We start from the raw sequence: 18930 nt of genomic DNA, 5'->3' as shown, positions 1-18930 counted from the left end.
TGGCACCATAACCTTCATGATGCTACCTCCATATTCTCCTTCACTGAGCAGAAGCTGACTATAGGAGAGACTCTGTCTTCTACGTTTTCAGACATGGCATATAACCATCACACATGGAAATTCCCTTCCCCTCACCCTCACTCCCCCCCCAAATCAATTCTTTCTCTTTCTCTCTGAATTAGAGAGCAGGGACAGCATCGTAAAGTACTTTTATCATAAAATATTGAAAAAATATTCAAGATGACATTGAAGTATCATGATTTTAGTTATGTTATATATGGCTTTTAAAAGTTATGTTTAAAATTCATAGCACTTTCTAATCCTGAAGTAGACTAATTTTCTAGCTTGCTTTGTTCAGTACAATGTATTTCTAAATCCATTTTAAGCAGCTATTTCTTCAGTTTGAGTAATTTTCTCACAAGTTAATAGACAATGCTCAAGCATACCTGACTTTTAGTGTTAGCAAGTTTGGAACATATATATTATCGGCATTAGAAAGCACAAAATTAAACCCAGTTGCTCAAATCATATGTAGCATATTATGCTATATACTGCTATTCTTCTAACCTATTTGTACGTAGCTATTACTTTCTTCCAAATCATAGTGTTACTTGTGGCAGAGCATATGTTGCTATAGTTACAAATTTTAGCGCTTAAAACGGGTGTAATGGAGGTTGTGCTGGACAATATCTTGTGCTACTAAACAATATTGATCTAAAACTTGGACAGTCAGTAAATAGTTAATAATATTTAGAGGAGATATTATTATACATATTGTACAATAGTTTTATTGTCTAGGATATTTAGTTTAGATTACCCTACTATGAGCTAGTGAGGGACACAGTGCAATTCAGTTCAAGTAAAGATAGATTTTCAAACCAGTGCACCTAATTATATGTTTAAAATGGGAAATCGCATATACTCGAATACTTAGAATTGGACACACCATGGTATTTTCAAACGTGATGAAAATTGGAACATACCTCCATGTCTCCATTATTTATGCTGCCCTGCTCAAAAACAGAGCAGAGTATGAATAGTAATCACACAATTATTAGGTAAAGAAACATAGTATAGGCAAGCTTCCATTCTTGTTGGATAAGCTGAGGGAGTGTTTTCCAGTGGTTGCAGTAGGAGTGAGTGTGTGTATTTAGACTCATGGGTTCTCTTTCTTCTCTCTACCTCTGTCTTACTATGTGGCCTTACACAAGTCACTTTACTCCTCTCAGTTTTTTCCATCTGCAAAATGGGGATAATACCATTCAGGGGTGTTTTGAATTTTTCTATAGATAAAGTGCTCTGAAATCCTTGAATGAAATACATTATGTACATTGTTTTACATTAGAAAAATAAAACCTCAGCTAGGAAAAAATGAAATTTTCATTATATATGACTATATTTATAAAGTAATATTTTACCTGCAACTATGCCCGGTGAAGTTTGGATTGGAAGAACCCCTCTCAAAAATATTCAAGAGATGATAACACGCACGGAAAACTGGCGAATAAGAAAAGCTGATGTAGCTCTTCCTTTTGGATTGCCAAGAAGAACATGTATACAATGAACATGCAAGAAACACAATACTATTGAAGTGGTCCTATCCTATGGAGAACTGCAGTAGACACTATAGTAGTGCAATAGCTAACCATGAGTGATTCTAATGCCATAATTCTCACAGACATCATCTACGGGTGCAGCATCCTGCTCTGACCAGGGGTTATTGTCTTGAGAGACTGTTGCATGAGGAAGGATTTCATGATTTGTATAAGGCCCACAAGTGTCCCTAAGGGCATCATTTTGCCTGCAGAATCTTAATTACTGGTGATGATAAGCAAGAAGGGAAGAACCCATTTTGACTCTTGAAGCCCAAGTGAGATGGCAGAACTAGCAATTAGAAAGGTCAACCTTTTATTTATTATCAGAGCAAATATGATATGGACCTACCGAGAGACAGGGAGGGTGGAGCCCTCTGATGTACTTTTTACAGCCACTTTTCAGAGCAGAAATGCACTATATGGTATTTGAAAATGTAAATGACTTTACTGTAAACTGATAGAGCAAAATTTTCAAAAATAGAAGCTTAGAAGTAGGCACACGAATACTTAACTAGTCTGATTTTCTAAGAGCTGAGCACCTAGCAGCTTCCACAGTCAAGCCACTTATTTAGATGCTTAAGTATGGACTTAGGAGCTTAACTTTAGGCACGTTTTTAAACAATCTTGGCCATAAAACATGTATCCATTGTTGACAATATGTATTAATCCACTCCTACGACTTCATCATGTGGCACGATCAGTGTGTGCCTGTGTTAAGTCAGCTTGTGACCTAGAGATCTTGTAAGGACATACATTTACTCCATATTGCCACATGGTATTGTAACTGGGGTACAATAATAAAGAAATCTTCACGAGTGCTTTACTAGTAGTTATAGAGAATTGCAGTAAAATTGCCTATTATTTTAAACTGCCTGCCACATCTTTGTTCTTTATTAAGACTAAGACAACTACAAGCAGTATGCAGTTATCAGGAGATAATCATGCCCCCAAGGCATCTGAGGTGCTTTGCAACCCAAAGGTTGTGATTACGCCGTGATTGCTACACTGCTTATTATTTCTTATTGCGTAATTATAGAAACATAATATTGTTCCTGACTACTGTAATCTAAACAACATTCAACAGTGTTAAGCAGCTGCTTAATTACATTTACATGATATGAGGGATCTTTGCCATGTGAAATGAATTGGGAAAGTACGGAAGGATCATCCAGTGGTTAGGCCTAGTACCTGGGAGTCTTGGTGTTCAGTTCCCTGCTCTGCCATAGATTGGCCTTGGGCAAGTGAGTTAGACTCTCTGTTCAGTTCCCATCTCTGCAATGGGGATAATAGCACTGCCCGACCTCAGGGGAGTATTGTGAGGATAAATACATTAAAGCTTGTGATGCTCTCAGTTACTACAGTAATGGGGCCATACAAGTACCTAAGATAGACAGTGTAGATGTAGAGCTCATCCTTATGCCTAGATGCTGCTAAACCATACTTACTAGGTATTGCATTTATTTCTGGCTCACAAAGCTTTTCTTTTGAAAAGTACACTTTTTTGCTTTTGAAACTGTACTGAATAGCAGTATCTCCACTCACTGCTGTTGGCACCTCCTGCTGGTCATTTTAGAGATTAGCTTGAGCCAGGTATTGTGCCTTCCTCTGGTGGTGTCTTTCTCACCGTCCTCTCCTCCTGTGGCCCCTCTCGCTCCAGAAACGGCAGCCTCCTTTTCATGACTCAGCCCTCTGGCTCGGTACTATCTGTATTTCCCCCTTCCAGGGTCCCAAAGTCTTCCTTCAGTCTTCCTTTGTCTGTTGACAGCTTCCTGGCTTTATGGGCCCTGTCTGTTCCTGCCCAGCTGAGCCTGTTTTCAATTCCCTGCTCCTTGGCTCCCCTTCCAGGTGCAGCCTCTGGAGTTAGTTGTCCTGCCTGGCCTTCTTAACCCCTTCCAGTCTTGTGTGGGGTAGACATTCCATCACACTCCCATTACACCACCAAAATAAATAATTAAATCCTTCAGAACGAGATGCTTAGAAGGCTCTCTCTCTCTCTTGTAACCACAGTGTTGCAAATTATTCTGCTCTAATAACAGATGTTTGAACCCTTTTGTCAAGATTTTTTTTTTTTAAAGATATAGGTTCCTAAGTCCACGCTGAGGCACCTAAATACGTGGCCCGATCTAGCAGTCCCAGTGTAGCTAATGGGATTTTCAAAAGTGCAGGTAATCAGTGTTTTGTAAGTTAGAACACGTAGTTAGCACCATAGTCCCTGGTTCTGTATAATTAGGGCCCTACCAAATTCCCGGCCATGAAAAATGGGTCACAGACCATGAAATCTGGTCTTTTGTGTACTTTACCCTATACTATACAGATTTCATGGGGGAGACCAGCGTTTCTCAAATTGGGTGTCCTGACCCAAATAGGGTTGCAGGGGGTGGGGTGGGGGGTTTGCAAGGTTAATGTAGGGGGGTCGTGGTATTGCCACCCTTACTTCTGTGCTGCCTTCAGAGCTTGGTGGCCAGAGAGCAGTGGCTGTTGGCCAGGCACCCAGCTCTAAAGGCAGCGCCCCACCAGCAGCAGTGCAGAAGTAAGGGTGGCAATACCATACCACGCCATCCTTACTTCTGTGCTGCTGCTGACAGTGGCACTGCCTTCAGAGCTGGGCTCTTGGCCACCCAGCTCCGAAGGCAGCGCTGCCGTCAGCAGCAGCTCAGAAGTAAGAGTGACGATACTGTGACCCCTCTACAATAACCTTGCGATCCCCCCACGGCCCCCTTTTGGATCAGGACCCCTGCAGTTACAATGCCATGAAATTTCAGATTCAAATAGCTGAAATCATGACATTTACAATTTTTAAAATCCTGTGACTGTGAAATTGACCAAAATGGACCATGAATTTGGTATGGCCCTATGTGTAATATAGCATGTAGGCATACTACTGAGCATGCACAAAACTCCATAGAAATCAATGGCTGGGATTTTCAAAGCTAGCTAAGGATTTTGGGCACCCAAATCCCATTAAAATGCAATGGGAATTGCGTGTCTAACTCCCTTCAAGCTCCATAGAAATACCTAAACAAAATGGTTCTTCATTGGCACAGCCTTCCACCTGTGCTCTGCATGTTCTGGAATCAGGGCCTATAGAGGGACCTAAGGCCTAGATCCTCAAAGATATTTAGGTGCCTAAAGACTTAGGCACCTACGTATGTTTGAGGATCTGGACCTAGAAGCCTAATTTTAGGCACCCTTTTTTGAAGATCTTAGCCTTAGTATTTCATTGAGTCACTTTCTGATTCACAAGCTATTTAGAAATGTATTTGAAAACTTGCCTTTGTGTATGTGCATTCATAAAAGGGCGGCTGGATGATGGTTATAGATTCAAAATTATCTGAATCACCAGATAAAACTCTTGCTGAACTTTTGTCAATAGCTTGTTTTTTGTTTTGTTTTGTTTTGGTGTTTGAATAATGTCACCAGAAACTCCAATTACAAGGTTGGCATGAATTCCACTTAATGCCATGCTCCTTAAAGCAGTGGTCGATTTTTAAATCCCTTTTTTTCATAAGTGAAATAGAAAATGTTAGTAATACCTTACACTGTAGTGCTCTCTGATAGCATACATCTTCTGGGTTCCGCAAGATTCTTTATGGAATCCTGCTAGCAAGCTCTTGTATCATAAATAGAATTTGTTCATGAAATAACAATGTATTGTTTTCGTTGTTAGGAGGTGATGCTAAATTGGCTGTATGTTTGTCTAATAATCACATCCAAAAGCTGATTATTCTGATAATAGCCTTAAGATATTATTTAAAAATAAATAAATAAATGTATTACTTTTGTACTAATAATAGTTTTTAATCTCTTCTTGTTTCTATGAAGTCAATGAAATTTTCAAAATTGAATAATAATTTGATCCGTTAATCTTTTGAAGCTAGTAATTTTATTTTCCCCTATTTGCAGTCTCTGAGGCTCGCAAATGAATAGAGCTTCATTACTGGCGTCTGCATTTAATAACCATTATCCATTATCTTGTAATTAAGACTCCCTGTAACGAATCTTGAGGACAATGCAAAAATACATAGTACATTTCTTTAATGAACTGGAAAATGTTCATCTTGTTCTATTTAGTAATGAGTTGCTGAATAGTCGTTAAATCCACTGGAGAATGGAGCTAGATGGATTTTGAAGACGGTCTTGAGTTCGTGGTTAATCTATTAGAATTAAAATTTCATCTTCTATTTTTATCAACAGCTGATTAGAAGTCATTCTGTTTGACCAAATTGATTAGAAGACCATATACAAGGGCAGCTGTTGTTTAATGAAAGTTTTTAATGAAACTGTACCATAGAGACTTGTAATTATAAGACTTATAAAAGCTTTGATTTACCTTGTAATGGGCAGGGGGAGGGGGGGAGAGGAAGTATTGTACTGAAGGACTTAAATTCTGCACTTAAAAGAAAAACTGAAAAAACTAAAATTTGATAATGTTAAAGTTTGATTTCTATTTAAACAAAAGATGTGACCATCAAGTGTATACAGTGGGCTCAATCCTGCTCCCTTTTAAATCAGAAGGAAAAACTCTGATTTCAATGGGAGTGGCCCCAAAGTATATAACTTGGGTGACCTTAATTCTTTGTTTGCAGTGTTGTTGTAGCGATGTTGTTTCCAGGATACTAGAGAGACAAGAAGGATTAGCTAAAAATCTTTTATTGGACCAACTTCTGTTGTTGGAAAAAACAAACAGAAGTTGGTCCAATAAAAGAGATTACTTTATCCACCTTAATTTTTTGCAAAGTTCAGTCAATTGTTATTTGCCCTTTACTTTAAATTGCATCCCCATGGTGTTAAGAAGAGTTTCTATGTTGCCCCATCTGATCAAAATGTGATCTTCATCAGATTACACAGTTTACACAGCAATTGGTCTATTCAGTACTTGAATGGGAAACTTACAAGGAAACCCATGGTGTTGTGGGATGTGGTGTTAATGATTCAAGAGATGGCCTCCTTTGCTTTGCTCTCCTAGTGAAACTGCTCCAGATTACTGCTAGAAGGCATTGTGCTGTTGGAGATGCCACCGTTGGGATGAGAGATAAACCAGACCCTGAGCTAAATTTGATGTTGAGGTGTAAGCAGATGTAATTTGATTTAAATGGGAGCTGCAGTCTTACCCTATGGTTGAATTGGTCTCCCGGACTACTTTTGCTAGTTAAAGAGCCTGCAGTTCCCAGGGCTCCAGCCTGCTGCACTGAAGTCAGTGGGAATGATGTCATTGAACTGTATGGGAGCAGCATCAGACACCTGGCTGTACCTACACCCTTCCCCCTCAAAAAAAAAAAGTAGTATTTTGCAAACTGAGTACTGTGTTGCAGAATTCACTTAAGACAACACTGAAATGCAGCTGGGTACAACCAACACTTCACAAGAGCTCAGGCAACAAAGTGAAGAATAACATTGTATTCAAATGAAAATGCAGAGTGAAATAAGGCAGGGACCAAGGCTAACTGTCCGCTTCTTTGGAATGTTTTCTTAATGCCTACATACGTTACTGACCATGCATTTCAATGTTGTATATCATAACATTAGCTGATTGACACATGAGCAAAGACAGATTTTGTTCTGATGGCTAGAGACAGGAACTAAGAGTAGAAATGCCTAGGTTCTGTCCCCTGGTGGTTGTTCTGAGTTGCTCTAAAACTTTGAACAGGACTCTTAACCTTACTGTGGTTGAGGTTCCCCAGCTGTACAATAGGGATAATGCCTACCTTACAGGGATGATGTACGGCTTAATAATGATTGTAAAACATAATGAGATCCTTGGATGAGAGGAGATATATATATAGATATATATAGATATATATTCAAAGAATTACTGTTTTTATAAAACTACCATGGAGTGTTCTGGTTTTTTTAAGGTGCTGATTTCATTAAGACCTCTACAGGAAAAGAAGCAGTTAATGCCACCCTTCCAGTAGGCATAGTCATGGTGCGAGCCGTTAGAGATTTCTACTGGAAAACTGGCAACAAGGTAATTCTTACTATCGGAATCTTTTGTGTAAATAAAAACAGTGGCATTGAGAAGTTGAGGTAAAACCTGAATATTTTCAAAATACAGAACATATGATTGATTGATTAACATATATCTTAGCTTTCATATAGGACAAGCTGCAACTCAACTTTCCTTATAGCTGCCTCTTTCTACTTGCTTATAAAAATGTTCCTCTTTAGCTGAAACTTCCCATGTTAAGTCTCAGTTAAGAGGAATTTTTCCCCCCAGGAAAATTTGTGCAGCATCCATTCAGTCCTCATTGCATATGTATAGTGTTTTGGTGTACTAGTTAGGCTGTTTAAATGTGAATTTTAATAAACAATGGGACAGATCCTCAGCTGATGGAAATTGGCCTAGATCCATTGAAGTTTATGGAGCAGCACAGATTTATGTCAGTTGAGAATTGACCCAATACATACAATACTTGTCAGAAGCTACAACATTTTACTTACTTGATTTTATATTCTCACCCCAAGTACAAATTCTACTGCTTTCTTCTTGGCCATGTAGGGTTTCCCACCAGCCATGAAAGGCAGAGTGTAAGTTCTGCAGCAGAACTGGTATGGGTGGGGAACAGGCTGCTGAGAGCTCACACAGGATGTTTACTACTGCTGTCCTTCCGTATCACTGTGGAGCAGAGACTTGGGGCAGATCCAATTTTCCATTCATCTGTTCCTGTACTTGCAACAGTAATGGAAGAGGAAGGTGGCCAAAGGAAGCTCTAAGCCACCTTTCCCTTTCCTGTGTTCTGGGGCAGTTGGGGGCCTGTGCAAACCCCAAGTTAAGTTGAAACCACCTCAGAACTGCTCTTACGTATGCTTCGTCTCCTCCCATGGTCCCCGGAAAGCAGAAAATAGCTATAGTACAGTACTCCCATGACATCCCCTCTCCATCGCTGGCTCACCCCTCCCTCTCTCCCTCTGCCCTTATGTCAGCTGGGAAGGCCCCTGGCACAGGCAGTAGTCTCAAGAGACCATTTCCACTCCCTTTGAGGTCCATTTAGGCTGCCAGAGTAGCCTATGTGGGCATTAGTGTAACAGAGAATCTGGTCCAATTATCCACAGCTCTGGCCTTGGCTAGACTAGGATTTTAAAGATGTGATGTTAGAACATGGTACATTCTAACAACACACATTTTATCCTAGTCTAGATGAAGCCTATGTGACTCCATTGACTATTTCCCCGCACGTGTGTGTGTGTGTATGTAACGCCTTCGGGGGCTCCTGCAGCCATGTGGCTAGAGTAACACCTTCTCTGTAACCTTCTCTGTGACGGAGGGGATTCCTCCCACCTTCAGCCCCTGTGGCTGTCCTCAGTACAGATCCCAGTTCCATGAGCTGTGTGCCAGAAGTCAGGATTTGCCCTTTCACACTGCATTACTATAAGATTTTTACATTTAATTAATATAATCATTTAATTTACCTTTCATTTTAACATAATTCATTCTCAGTTTAAAATGTGCTATTAAGAGACAGTGTGTGTATGTGTGTGAGAGAGAGAATTAGATGTAAACTGACTTTACATCCTTCTATTAACTGAAGACAATTTTATCAGTGACAAGAGATTTCTAAATGGTTTCTTTAACAAACTAATTCTGCTGCTGTACAGAAGCTTTCTAGCAAGGCGTGAGCTGGCAAAAACAGGTTAATACAGAAATTAAACTTTTTCAAGGAAAGGAACAGGTTGCAGAGTAACATTTATTGAATGATAAGCTGTGGTAGTGATATGAAAAGTGTGCAATACAATGGGAAATAATCTTTTCCTGTCATTATTTGAAGGACACACACAAATTAGTTTTTCTGTTGGGAAACCCCCAATCCATAAAAACATATTACTTTTAATAATATAAGGTGAAAAGAAAATTCTCAAGGAGATGAACTTATTAAACAAAATAATGAAATGCTGTGCAGGGAAAAGGCAGCTAGACTTTATGCAGCTCTTGAATTAAATATCTTTTTGCATTTTTATGGCAGTCAGATGTGCTCTTTGGAAAGCTGGGAAATGGAGGCGAGAATAGGCCAGCCTTTGCCAGCTTTTTGCAAAAATAAAAACTTTTTTAGAATATTAATGCTGAACAGGAAAAACTGTATAAGTGTTATTTTTAATTATTCTCTCCCACTCCCCCCCCCCTTTTTTTTTTAAACCTGAAGTTTACTTGTTTTAGCCACAGATTATCTCAAAGGGCTTTGACACTGGTAGGAAGAATCTAATGAGATTTTCATTAGTTTTTCCCTTTGTGAGGGAAAAACAGACACCATATACACTTTGCTTTAATTCTTTGCATTGCAGATGTTTTTCCAGTTGCTGTGGTTTGAATTATTTTTGGAAAACTAGAGCTATTACACTCACTCTTTCTTTCTGTCTCTCTCTGCATTTCAGATTCAGCAGCTTTTCCTGTTTTTATCTTTTAGAAATTGTGTTATTAGAATGCTTCAGTGTGAGAGAAACATACTTCTTCTACAAGTTTGTTTTGTTAAATTACTATAATCTTTACCAAATACGTAGCTCAATGATTTTTTTTTTTTAAATTCCAGTAAATTTTCTTACTGATCTCACTGTATCCTATAGAAAATGGGATTCATGCTTTCCAGGATATAACTTCTCCAAATATTTACCAGATCGATAATCCTCTCAGGGGGTGAGGGTGTAAGGAGAAAGCAGATTAAGAGGAAAAAAAGGAACAGGAAGGTCTCAGGGCTCTCTGAGGAGAATCTGCCTGGGGTGGAGAGAATTGTGAAAGCACCACTATAGAATCATAGAATATCAGGGTTGGAAGGGACCTCAGGAGGTCATCTAGGCCAACCCCCTGCTCAAAGCAGGACCAATCCCAAACTAAATCATCCCAGCCAGGGCTTTGTCAAGCCTGACCTTAAAAACTTCAAAGGAAGGAGATTCCACCACCTCCCTAGGTAACGCATTCCAGTGCTTCACCACCATCCTAGTGAAAAAGTTTTTCCTAATAGCCAACCTAAACCTCCCCCACTGCAACTTGAGACCATTACTCCTTGTTCTGTCATCTGCTACCACTGAGAACAGTCTAGATCCATCCTCTTTGGAACCCCCTTTCAGGTAGTTGAAAGCAGCTATCAAATCCCCCCTCATTCTTCTCTTCCGCAGACTAAACAATCCCAGTTCCCTCAGCCTCTCCTCATAAGTCATGTGTTCCAGTCCCCTAATCATTTTTGTTGCCCTCCACTGGACGTTTTCCAATTTTTTCACATCCTTCTTGTAGTGTGGAGCCCAAAACTAGACACAGTACTCCAGATGAGGCCTCACCAATGTCGAATAGAGGGGAACGATCACATCCCTTGATTTGCTGGCAATGCCCTACTTATACATCCCAAAATGCCATTAGCCTTCTTGGCAACAAGGGCACACTGTTGACTCACATCCAGCTTCTCGTCCACTATAACCCCTAGGTCCTTTTCAGCAGAGCTGCTGCCTAGCCATTCGGTCACTAGTCTGTAGCAGTGCATGGGATTCTTCCGTCCTAAGTGCAGGACTCTGCACTTGTCCTTGTTGAACCTTATCAGATTTCTTTTGGCCCAATCCTCTAATTTGTCTAGGTCCCTCTGTATCCTATCCGTACCCTCCAGCGTATCTACCTCTCCTCCCAGTTTAGTGTCATCTGCAAACTTGCTGAGGGTGCAATCCATGCCATCCTCCAGATCATTAATGAAGATATTGAACAAAATCGGCCCAAGGACCGACCCTTGGGGCACTCCACTTGATACCGGCTGCCAACTAGACATGGAGCCATTGATCACTACCCTTTGAGCCCAGCAATCTAGCCAGCTTTCTATCCACCTTATAGTCCATTCATCCAGCCCATACTTCTTTAACTTGCTGGCAGGAATACTGTGGGAGACCATGTCAGAAGCTTTGCTAAAGTCAAGGAACAACACGTCCACTGCTTTCCCCTCATCCACAGAGCCAGTTATCTCATCACAGAAGGCAATTAGATTAGTCAGGCATGACTTGCCCTTGGTGAATCCATGCTGACTGTTCCTGATCACTTTCCTTTCCTGTAAGCGCTTCAGAATTGATTCCTTGAGGACCTGCTCTATGATTTTTCCAGGGACTGAGGTGAGGCTGACTGGCCTGTAGTTCCCTGGATCCTCCTTCTTCCCTTTTTTAAAGATGGGCACTACATTAGCTTTTTTCCAGTCGTCCGGGACCTCCCCTGATCGCCATGAGTTTTCAAAGAAAATGGCCAATGGCTCTGCAATCACATCCGCCAACTCCTTTAGCACTCTAGGATGCAGTGCATCCGGCCCCATGGACTTGTGCTCGTCCAGCTTTTCTAAATAGTCCCGAACCACTTCTTTCTCCACAGAGGGCTGGTCACCTCCTCCCCATGCTGTGCTGCCCAGTGCAGTAGTCTGGGAGCTGACCTTGTTCGTGAAAACAGAGGCAAAAAAAGCATTGAGTACATTAGCTTTTTCCACATCCTCTGTCACTAGGTTGCCTCCCTCAGTCAGTAAGGGGCCCACACTTTCCTTGACTTTCTTCTTGTTGCTAACATACCTGAAGAAACCCTTCTTGTTACTCTTATATACTATATACTATACTGCAGACTATCCAGATTGTTCCTGCATTACATCAAATACCAGCAAGCCTGCTTCTGATTCTCTTTGCTTTTCAAGCTTCAAGGCACATGTGTAGACCACTGCTGAAGGCAGGATAATGGACTTGATGGATAAATGGTCCATTCTGGTGTAGGAACTCCTAGGCTCTTAAGGACTGTGATGTGGATGGATTCTGCAATTCTAAAAGTGTATGGATATGCAGCCGACATAGGACCCAGAATGTGTTCTCTTAACACAGTGTGCATTGTTTAAATTCAGATCTACATTGTTTCGTATATTGCAGGCCTCACATTTCAGTTCTGATAAAAAAACACATTCTGTGGATGTTCTCTGGAATGACAGTATTTGCCAAACTAACAAACAAAACTTCATATGTCTAGCAGGGATGGACCCAACTTGGTTCATCGCTGTAGAAAGATTTATTATATCTAGGCAATTAACTGTATATTAATTTTAGTGTACTAAATATAGCTTAAAAGTACAGACTGGTAGCGTATAATTATCATGCATACGCTTTCAGTAAAATATAGAAGCCTCTCAGTTGTTGACAGATGACAAACTCCCATTGCAAACAGAACTCTTCACTTCCACATCTTTGAGGAGATGTTTGTGTGTGTGTTTATTATTAGACATTTAGAACTAGACGGTGACTATGTGCCTGTGCAAAGGAATAAGAATCATCCTTTATACCCCTACGTCAGCTACCCAGAACTTGGGAACAGGCCTGTAAGAGTTGGAGACATTACATACCGTCTCTCTCTTTCCCCAGAGCATGTGAGTGGGGGGTGGGTGGACTGGGAACGGACAGTTTTGCCTCTACCCCACTCTGTCATTGGGGGTCCGGAAGCAGGGAGGGAATTGTACCTTTCGCAGGGGTGTCTGAGGCACAAAGCCCTCCAGGACTACTCCTGAGTTGGTGCCCTGCTTACACACTATTGCTTGCTCAAGGCTTTGCCTAAAGTTAGAACCTAACCCATAACAGAGTTTTGGCTGCACATTGGGGACATTTCCCAGCTGTAGATATGCAGATTTTCATTTCTCCTAAAATGAAGACAAATCACTGAAAAGAAATAGCATTTTTTATGTATTACATTTTTCTTAAGGTTGGATTTAAACCTGCTGGAGGCATTCGTAGTGCAAAGGATGCTCTTACCTGGCTCATATTGATGAAGGAGGAGTTAGGAGATGAGTGGCTGAAACCAGACCTCTTTCGCCTAGGTGCCAGTACTTTGCTGTCTGATATCGAGAGACAGGTTAGTTCTGTGATAGCAGGGGACTGGATTTGAGGTCCCAGGAGGTTCCTTCCAATCTTGGTTGAGAGAAAACATTTTTCTGGAAAAAGTTCGCTTATTGCTTTCATGAAATATGTATTCCACACCATTTCAAGGATAATGGAGCACACTTCTAATTACTTAAGAACTACAATTTTGCTTCCCTGCTGGATGTCTTTAAATCTAGCTTGTTGCTACAGGGAGTCATTAGGGGGCTTCCATGATCCAATCAGTCTGCATTGCCTCCCTAGGCAGCTGCCTGGGCCAGGCTCACAGCGCTGAGCAGGGAGAATCTGCTCTGCTGGCTTTCCACCACTCAGAGTCACTCCACTGCTGCTGAGCTCCAAAGCCTGCAGCTACGCCATGTTTGTTCCTCACCCTGCAGGAAGTGAGAATGTGTTAGCAAAGGAGGGATGTGGCCAGATATTGGTACCTGCCTGCCATGCCTAGGAACTGCTTGCTGCCATGCCAATGATGTAGGATTCAGCGCTCTGCAGTAGAAGCAGCATACAGAAGGAGATTTTGCCTCTTGCTACTGAACAGCCATAGGGGAGAGGGCTGTGTTACACCCATTCTAGAGTATTCATCTGCTCCTAGTGCCCCATAGAGTTTACGCTCTCTAAAGCTACCAGGAGCATATGATAGGTGGGGAAGAGGGACATAAATAAAAAGTACATTTTATATTCAACATGGGTCTGATCTGAAGCCCATTGTAGTCAATAGAACTCTTCCTATATATATATATATATATATACACACACACACTCTCTCTCTCATTTTAAAATATATTAACACCCAACTGCCCCTCAACATGTCACGAATTTGTTGGCTAATGATACCTTTTAAATTTTTACTTGTGTATGATACCATTAGAAATTCTCCTTTTCTTTGCAGATTTACCATCATGTGACTGGCAGATATGCAGCTTACCATGACCTGCCAATGGCTTAGCCCCATGAGTAATTCAGGATGACTTTTATAAAGAGAATTTTAAGAAAATAATGTCCTAAAGTCTTTCCTGTAACCGAGTCCAAAAATGCATATAAAAGGATAAAAGAACCAATTCTCTGGCTTCATATTTTTGTTGTATTTAAAAATATGTTCAAGTCTAGTCGGTGGTGCTTGAGCCAAAATGGGGGGATTTGGAGAGGCGGAAAGTAAATCTGAAATAGTTAGTCAAGATTTGCAGTGTTAATAACATAAAGTCTTCCTCAGACCAGCTTGAAAAGCATATCAGTGGCAACGATAACATGATAATACTATGAAAAAGTTTTAAGTTGCCTGGTAATACTTTCCAGGAGCCAAATGTGAAGTATCTGTGGAATGCTACAGATTTCTAATTACTTTCAAGAGCTACAGATTTTGCAGTTTTTTTCCATGTCAGTTAGTGTGCGGCTTTTGTCATAGACATGTTGCTCTATTAATTGTTAGTTTAATTACATTTCAGACACTGTAATCGGAGACAATGAAAGTTGGCTATTTTTTTTTTTAATAAAATGTCTTTGTAGCTAAAGCCAAATTTTTCAAACTTGAGTAGTTATAGTTAGGCATCTACATCCCTGATTTCCAAAACAGCTGAGCATCCACGGTTGCTACTGATGTTAATGAGATCAGAACCACTGAAAATCAGGGAATCTGTATCTTGATGCTTAAATATACATTCAGGTGCCTATCTTCAGACACTCAAGTTTGAAAATTTCAGCCTAACTTGCTTGGCAAAAACCAAATTTTTAAACATGTTAATGCAGAACTTTTCATTATAATGTGCAGGTTCAGAGTGTCAGTTTCTGAATGTTGCTGCTGTACAAGAACTTACAGGCTGAGTTTCCAACTCTGCCTAAAAAAACTTACTTTTGACATTTTAAAAACCTATATGTAAAAAGATAAGTTATTTGAGAGATATCCTATACAGGTCTGCTCCCTTTCTTTTACACATTGGGTAAAGTAGTGTTTACACTTACGGCACTGTAACAATAGTACCCAACTCATTACCCATCAGCCCATCAGTGAGTTGAATGCACTATGTCATCACTGTATTCTACCTGGTAACTAGAAAGATGGTAAATCTTGATTATCTCATTACTGTAACTAGTCCCATTAACTTCAATGGGACTAATCATGTGATTAAGGTGGGAGGGATTTAGCCACATATCAAACTGCCAGGTAAATTCATTATAGTTTCAAGGAGATTCTTGTAATGCAAAAATCAAGATTTGGTTTATTTAGTCTTGAAGTTCTACCAGAGTTCCAGTGCTTTAAAGTAGCGTAGTGTACTATTAGACAAATGGATAAACTGAACAGTAGAAAAAATGGAGTACAGCATTTGCAGAGAATGTAATCCTATATGCAATACTTGGTACTAGAAAATATGTTTTCAGCTGATTTCCTAGCATGCAGTAGAGTCAGAGGGCCTCGGGCCTTTTCTGGTTTACTCCTGCAGCACACAAGAATCAGCCTCTTAGACTGAGCTGTGTAGCCATGTTTGCATATATTCTTTTTCAAAATGAAGGTGGTGCTTTTTATCACAGAGCTTCTCTCTGACTTTGTGGCAAGTCTCTATGAAGGAAAATTCCAGTTCTTGGTTAGAATAACTTTGTGGCAAAATTCTGCTCCTGTGACTGAGCGCCCATGCCATGGAGGGAGGCAAAGGTATGGCCCAATGCAGCCACTTCACATGGAATAGGTGGCAGGCCAGTATCACTTGCTGTTGTTAAGGGCTTGTCTACATTACCCGCTGGATCGACGGGCAGCGGGAGTGAATTTATCGCGTCTAGTCTAGACGCAATAAATAGACCGCCGAGTGCTCTCCCATCGACTCCGGTACTCCACCAGCGCGAGAGGTGCAGGCGGAGTCACCGGGGGAGCATCAGCCGTCAACTTACTGCAATGAAGACACCGCGGTAGGTAGATCTAAATACGTCGACTTCAGCTACGCTATTCACGTAGCTGCGTAACTTAGATCGATCCCCGCCCTAGTGTAGACCAGGCCTAAGTCACAGTCATAGAAGAGCAACCTTAACATGTATGCAGCATATTTTTGTATTTTTATACCAAACCAAATGGATGTGGATCATTTCAGAGGAGGAAAAATGTAGCTAAAACCTTCCAATCCCAATATTTTGGCCCAAAGCTATTTTTTTAATTGCTGAATTTCAGACATTTTTGTAAGAATTTATGTACAACATAGGGACTAATAGCATTCTGAGATCCATAGATGAAGAGTGCTGTATAGATGCTGATATGGTTAAAGGACCAGTTGCTGCCACCTTAACTTCTCAACATGAGTACCTTGCTTTGCAAGTAATCTCATTGATTTCAGTGGGGCTACTCCTGTAATTATGTACTACTTAATCTGAGTAAATGTGGCAGAATATCCCGCATAGCATAGTTAGGTGCCAAGCAAAATTGCACACATTTCTGCCAGTGCACTCCCAATTCTTGACATGCAACACCTGCTGTTCCAGGTTTGTTTTGTTTTGTTCTTTTCTTCTTGAGACTCCCATTATACAGCCAGTGAGGTAAACCTAGATTTAAACACAGCCTTTTGCAACTCCTCTGAGCCACACACTGCTCCTCATGTCTTTTCTTCAAGGTGTTAAAAAAAAAAAAAAGACCCAACTAAAATATTGTGCAACTCCTGGACAATCAATGCTTTGAAAAAGCTGAACTTCTAGAAAGCATCATCTGCTTGTATTTTAAATGCTTCTGTCTTGGAATTTGGGATACACTGAGAAAGGAGGAAAAAATAATAAAAATGAAAGTGATTACATTAAAACTGTTTTGTGCTTTGTTTTTTAATAATAAACAGTCTGCTCAGTGTTATGTGACTGGCCCTAGGTTTGTACTGCCTCCTCCAGCCTGTCCATCGCTATGACCATTTCCCATTTTCTGACAACTGCTTGAAGGATATTAAGGTCATATTGTAAAATAAATCCCTGAGGAAGATGAGCCCCTGCCTAGGTTATTGTGATGGTATCAGCTGCTGCCCAAGAAACAAGGACAGACTGAGTGCCTGAAGTCAGTTACTAACTGGAGATAGGCCTGAATGGAAAGTTTGGCGCCATATCGGAAGAACTCCAAACTTTGGGAAAGTTCAGGTCCAAGGTTATGTTCTGCCCATTAGAGAGACAGCAGCCAACTGTGCAGTTCAGCTTTAAATACAAAGTTCCACAGAGTTCATGGGATATTATAATGCAAAGTTTGTTTCAAATCATGCTGTAGTTTATTTTTATAGTTATTTTTAAATGAGGACATTTTCAGTGCCCCATTATTGATTTGGGATCTTCGTGTACTTTTTAAAAAAGCATTTCAGGTTCTTTATTAAGAAAAAAATTCTTGCAATAGAGAATCAAGTGAAAGACTATACAAACCAAGCTCTGAACATTTCTAAGATGCTGCATGTGCCTACATGCATGGCAAAAAAAAATGGAGATTGTTTTCAATGTTATATTTTATAACAAAGAAGGAATTTCAATAGGGATTATATCCCAGCTGTAAATTTCAGATTGTGTAAATTGTATTTTGATAGCTGCAATGCCCTTATAGCAGAAGTCCACCACCCATGCCCAAAACAACCAACCCTGTACATTGTAAAACATAACATCAGGACAACCTGGTCTACTTTTAATTTTGTTTTGCTCAGTTAGAACTTTGGCTTCTTGCCTCCCCAAAGAAAATCCCCAAGTTTTATCCAAGACCTGATGATCCTTTGCTGAAATAACCAGAGGTAACCTCTAGATGATATATCAAATGTGTATGAGGGTAGCAGGACAGGGGAGGGAGGCAATAATTTTCAATTAGATACAATTTACCCAGGAGGGAAAGACAGAAGAAGCTCCATCTGGTCAATTCTTAATAGGGCAGATGAGGATGAGACTATTCTTGGTATAGAGATGTCATATATAAAATGCCAACTGACCATTTGAATTGAAATCCTAGCTAGTCTAAACTGTGTTACGAGTGATAAAGAAAAACTGTCAGGGAGTTGGAGAGAGCACAGCTTTCAAGCTGTGGCAAGAATGTGATGGGTAGCCTAGAAATACCTTAGATCAGGCAATCAAGAACTTTTACATAGTAGAGACCACATCTTAATGGACAGATTGTTCAGACACCTCCCATCCCATTGGGAACTACAGCAATGGCTTATATGGAAAATAAACATTTTCAAATAATTTATTCCAGTTTGAGCTTCTTTTATTGACATTTAGCAGCTGAAACAAGGAGAGCCAGTCCTGGTCAGGTTATTCCAGGGTCTAGTGATTTTAACTGCCTCAATTTTGGGTGCCTAACTTGAGATAGCCTAAGGGTGCCAATTCTTAGAAATTGCTGAACTGTCATCCTCTGAAAGTCAGGCCTCTTTAAGGTGTCTCAAGTACGGCACCCAAAATCACTAGTCACTTTTCAGAATGTTGACCTGTCTGCTCAAGAGAACATTGTAGAATTACTGCCTTAGATGGACTAAAAAGCAAAGCATTTCACTACCAAATA

At 40.4% G+C, this 18930-nt stretch overlaps 1 protein-coding gene across 5 annotated transcripts in view; it reads left to right on the top strand.

Moving 5' to 3' along the window:
- DERA (deoxyribose-phosphate aldolase) overlaps nucleotides 1–14506 on the top strand; it is a 91252-nt gene extending 76746 nt beyond the window's left edge. For 4 of the 5 annotated variants that reach the window (XM_043539268.1, XM_027822988.3, XM_037877038.2 and 1 more), the window contains exons 7-9: nucleotides 7451–7563; nucleotides 13276–13425; nucleotides 14338–14506. In XM_043539268.1, the coding sequence (XP_043395203.1) occupies nucleotides 7451–7563; nucleotides 13276–13425; nucleotides 14338–14394 (320 nt within the window). In that variant the 3' untranslated portion in view covers nucleotides 14395–14506. The remainder of the gene's footprint in view (nucleotides 1–7450; nucleotides 7564–13275; nucleotides 13426–14337) is intronic. The other variant, XM_043539288.1, reaches the window with a different exon arrangement.
- Nucleotides 14507–18930: the final 4424 nt, after the last annotated feature.

This window comes from Chelonia mydas, chromosome 1, assembly GCF_015237465.2.
Source record: "Chelonia mydas isolate rCheMyd1 chromosome 1, rCheMyd1.pri.v2, whole genome shotgun sequence".
NCBI classification, from domain to species: domain Eukaryota; kingdom Metazoa; phylum Chordata; order Testudines; family Cheloniidae; genus Chelonia; species Chelonia mydas.
This window is presented reverse-complemented; position numbering and strand designations above follow the sequence as displayed.